This window comes from Poecilia reticulata, linkage group LG13 (genome assembly GCF_000633615.1).
Source record: "Poecilia reticulata strain Guanapo linkage group LG13, Guppy_female_1.0+MT, whole genome shotgun sequence".
NCBI lineage: Eukaryota > Metazoa > Chordata > Actinopteri > Cyprinodontiformes > Poeciliidae > Poecilia > Poecilia reticulata.
In genome coordinates this window covers 13,467,142-13,470,903 of record NC_024343.1, presented here as the reverse complement: position 1 = coordinate 13,470,903, position 3,762 = coordinate 13,467,142, and the positions used below count along the sequence as shown (strand labels likewise).

At 38.0% G+C, this 3,762-nt stretch overlaps 1 protein-coding gene across 1 annotated transcript in view; it reads right to left on the bottom strand.

The window, feature by feature from the left end:
- Window positions 1–939: 939 nt before the first annotated feature.
- p2ry6 (pyrimidinergic receptor P2Y6) overlaps window positions 940–3,762 on the bottom strand; it is a 14,992-nt gene continuing 12,169 nt past the window's right edge. The window contains exon 4 of the mRNA XM_008425534.2: window positions 940–3,482. Within this exon, the coding sequence (XP_008423756.1) occupies window positions 2,810–3,482 (673 nt within the window). The 3' untranslated portion in view covers window positions 940–2,809. The remainder of the gene's footprint in view (window positions 3,483–3,762) is intronic.

Genomic DNA, 3,762 nt, shown 5'->3' with positions numbered 1-3,762 from the left:
AGAGGGGAATTCTGTGCTCCAGTCTCTCACAAAGGAAAGAGGGGGTTTGTCATTGCAGCGCCCCCCACCGGTGGGTTCCCTACACCTTCAGGTCTGAGTTGGAGGACTGCATGCTGGTTTAAAAGGACTCCTGCTGAATTCGGGTTGTAATTTGCTAAACTGCTAAATGTTCTTTACTGTTTTAAAGTGAAAGCTAAAACACCAGCCTTTTAACAACACCGAGTCAATACCTGAGCCAAAAAAAAAAAAAAAACTTGAAGTAGTCAGACAAAAATGTGAATAGACCCCCCCTCCCCCTCCTCCAAGAATGAGGTTTTTATACAAGTAATTTAAATGATTCTTAAAAACAACAATTAGTTGAACGAGTCTTGGAGTTTAATGCGAGTGGTTTGCACGATAGCAAGAAGGACCTGAGTTTGAATTCTAACCTCGATTCTTTTTGCATGCTTTCCCCATTCTGGTACGAGTTCTTTCCAGGTACTCAGGCGTCCGCTCACAGTAAAAAAAAAAAAAACCTTTAGGCCATTCGGCTACTATAATTTGCCCTTATGATTTAGTGAGTCTGTTTGTTCTGTAATTCTCTGTGGACTGGTGACCTGTACAGGATGTCCTCCCCTGACTGCTGGAGATAGACACCATTCTGACCCTGTAAGGACAAGCACTCACAATGCGTGAGAGTCCTCCAATCAATAAAGATTGACATTTTACATATGTCTTGAATAAATACATTGGACCCCAAATACTATTTGACTAAAAGCCAGTGAGACTTGGAGAAACTTATGAAAAACGTAAAAAATAAAATAAAACAAATCCAACTTACATGTATATAATTGTTGTTTATAAAACTAATTCAGGTTTTTGTATAATCATTCAAATTCATATAAATTAGATTCATGCCTGTAATGAAAGCATTTTAATCCACAGTCCATAGAAGTTATGTCGTTTCCACCTGCTTTTATTTGCTTTTTCTGCTGCTGCTGTTACAAGTTATTTCGAATCATGGAAATACTGTTCAAAAACAAACTATGAGTCTAAGAAAATAAAATATTTACAACACAGAGACATTTTTGACACAGAGCATTTTTTTGACATGTTACAGTATTTCTAAAATTAAAATCTTCTACACTTTCCAAGACACTACGGCCACAACAGAACCGGCACTGTACAGAATTTAATAAGTTTCCAACATCACATCAAACACATGATAAAGCCTCATATTTAAAGCATGGAAGGGGGGAACTTTTTAAGTTATATAATTTAATAACTAAAAATACACTTTGTCCAAATGCAAATCTTCGAGCACATTACTTCATATTTATGTCTCCAATGTTTATGCATATGAATTGCATACATTTCACATTCAGTGTAACACATATTTACAAACACTAAGTCAGCTGGAGCTTTATTATCATCTCAGCTAAACACAGAAAGCAAACAATAGAGCTGAAGTATTACCACATTATTGTTTCATTAATGTGATTCTTAAAACTGAGTTTAAACAAAAAAAACAAAAATGTGAAAATGTTAAGTGCAGCAAATGTATTGTTCGCATTGATTTTATACTGTTCATTGACACACAGATTCACAGTTTCTGCAGTTACAATGGCATTTTCAAACAAAACAGCGTAAGAAAAACACATAATATGATAAAAGAAATACAAAGAGGCTCACAATCAGTCACACAGTATAAGCAAAAACAAATTGTAATATGCAGTATGAAGGGAATTTACAATGAAAATTTAACAATTTTATACGGATTTTAGACTGTATCCAGTGAGAGCTATTAAAACGGTGCAATGCCAAGCGGTGCATTCCTTCTCTCGACTACCTCTAGTAGAGTAAAGAACTCTTAGTAACACAGGACCTTCTCCATGGAAAGACAACCCTGGTAAAGATGTGGAAAAAAATCCTTCAAATGATTTCATCATTTAATCCCAAGATAATTTCACATATGGAAACATTTAAAAATCCAAGGTAATTTTAGAAATTTCATTCGGTGAGGAAACAAATAATACTTTCTACAAAACATATTTAACAGAAGCATTTTTAAAGCTATATTATACTTCCTTTAAGTTGATGAGTTTGGGGGTAAATATGCATTTGTGCAGAGGTACGTCTTTCTTACAGACTCCTTAGAAGCTGAAAGACCTTACTTTAGGTCTTGCATTTAGGCCCATAAATCGCCATTTTTTTACTTCTGAAAAAGTTCTTTGCTAGATGAAGAGTATATGTGACGTATTAATGTCACCTCCAACATTAAAATGTACTTTCAATAAAACAGCGTCCAAACTGCCAAAGTTAGTGCACTACGAGCTGGACTTTGGTTGCAACTGGTTCATAATTAACTGCAATGCAGATAATGTGATCCATGCTGAATAAATTATATTGATTACGTTCAATGCAGAGCCAGTGTTTGGGTGCAGTGGAGTACACACGACCTCCAGTGGTGAAAACATGAAACAACACGCCTTACAGCTTCAAAACGTTTTGTGCTGAACAAATGTCTTCTTCATATGAAACAGAAAAAAAATGGTGATTTAAGTTGTAAAAAAAGACTTTTTAAATTTCAATCTGCATTACTACAGCAAGTGCAATGACAAAATAACCACTTAGTCATATTTTTTGTGTTTAACGCTGATCAGTTATAGGTTACAGTCTCTTCATTTGAAAATCAGAAACACACCCCAAGTCTCGTTGGTTGTAGCTGAGAATTTGACTGGATTCCATTCATTTCAGTCTTCAAGAACTTTCTTACTTAACGGCTGTTAAAATGGAGAAAGAACAGCTAATGACAGACGTAGTCAAACGCTCACACTGAGGTTCCCTTGTCCCTGAGGGTGGTCACTTTGAGCATAAACCTCTTAGTGCTCTTGCGGTATCGCGGTTGGGTGAAGTAGAACAATATAGGGTCCAGGAAGCTGTTCATGCTGGCAAATGGCCTTGTGCTCTTATAGATGATTGCAAACAAGTTCCTCATCTCACAGGGGGCACTGGGCAAAGTACGCACCACCAGGTACATAGTTTTAGTCAGGTGGAAGGGCAGAAAGCTTACACAGAACACGGCCACCACCACAAGGATCATCCTCACAGCCCTGTCTCGCTTCTCCCCCGTGGCTACAGAGACCCCGTGGTAGGACACAGGGCGGCAGAGGATGTGGGCCATCCTGCAGTAGCAGACCATCACGCCCAGAAAGGGAAGCAAGAAGCCGAGGAAGGTCAGAGCCATGCCATAGGGATAGTAATCCACCGAGCGCTTCGGCGTGCTCAGATCATAACACACAGTGCGGTTGCGCTGGATTCCTGTCGCAGCAAAGGTAAAAGTTGGTGCACAAAGGAAGAGGACCACCATCCACACCCCTGCGCAGATTCCCCACGCCATCCTTCGGCCGCCTTCTTTGAGCCACACAGCGAAGGGGTGGCAAATTCCAATGTAGCGATTCACACTGATGCAGGTGAGGAAGAGGATGCTGCCATGCAGATTACTGAAATAGGAGAAGAAATGTGTCAGTATCATTGGACTGTGCATCTTTATAAATGACTAATGACTTATAAGGAATTAGTTTTTACATTTAACACAGAATTTTTTTTCACGCTGAGTTTCATCGTACTTTTTATTCTTTTATTGTATTTGTTATCTATTTTATGTAAATTGAATTCTGAGTCTGTAATCTATCTATCTATCTATCTATCTATCTATCTATCTATCTATCTATCTATCTATCTATCTATCTATCTATCTATCTATCTATCTATCTATCTATC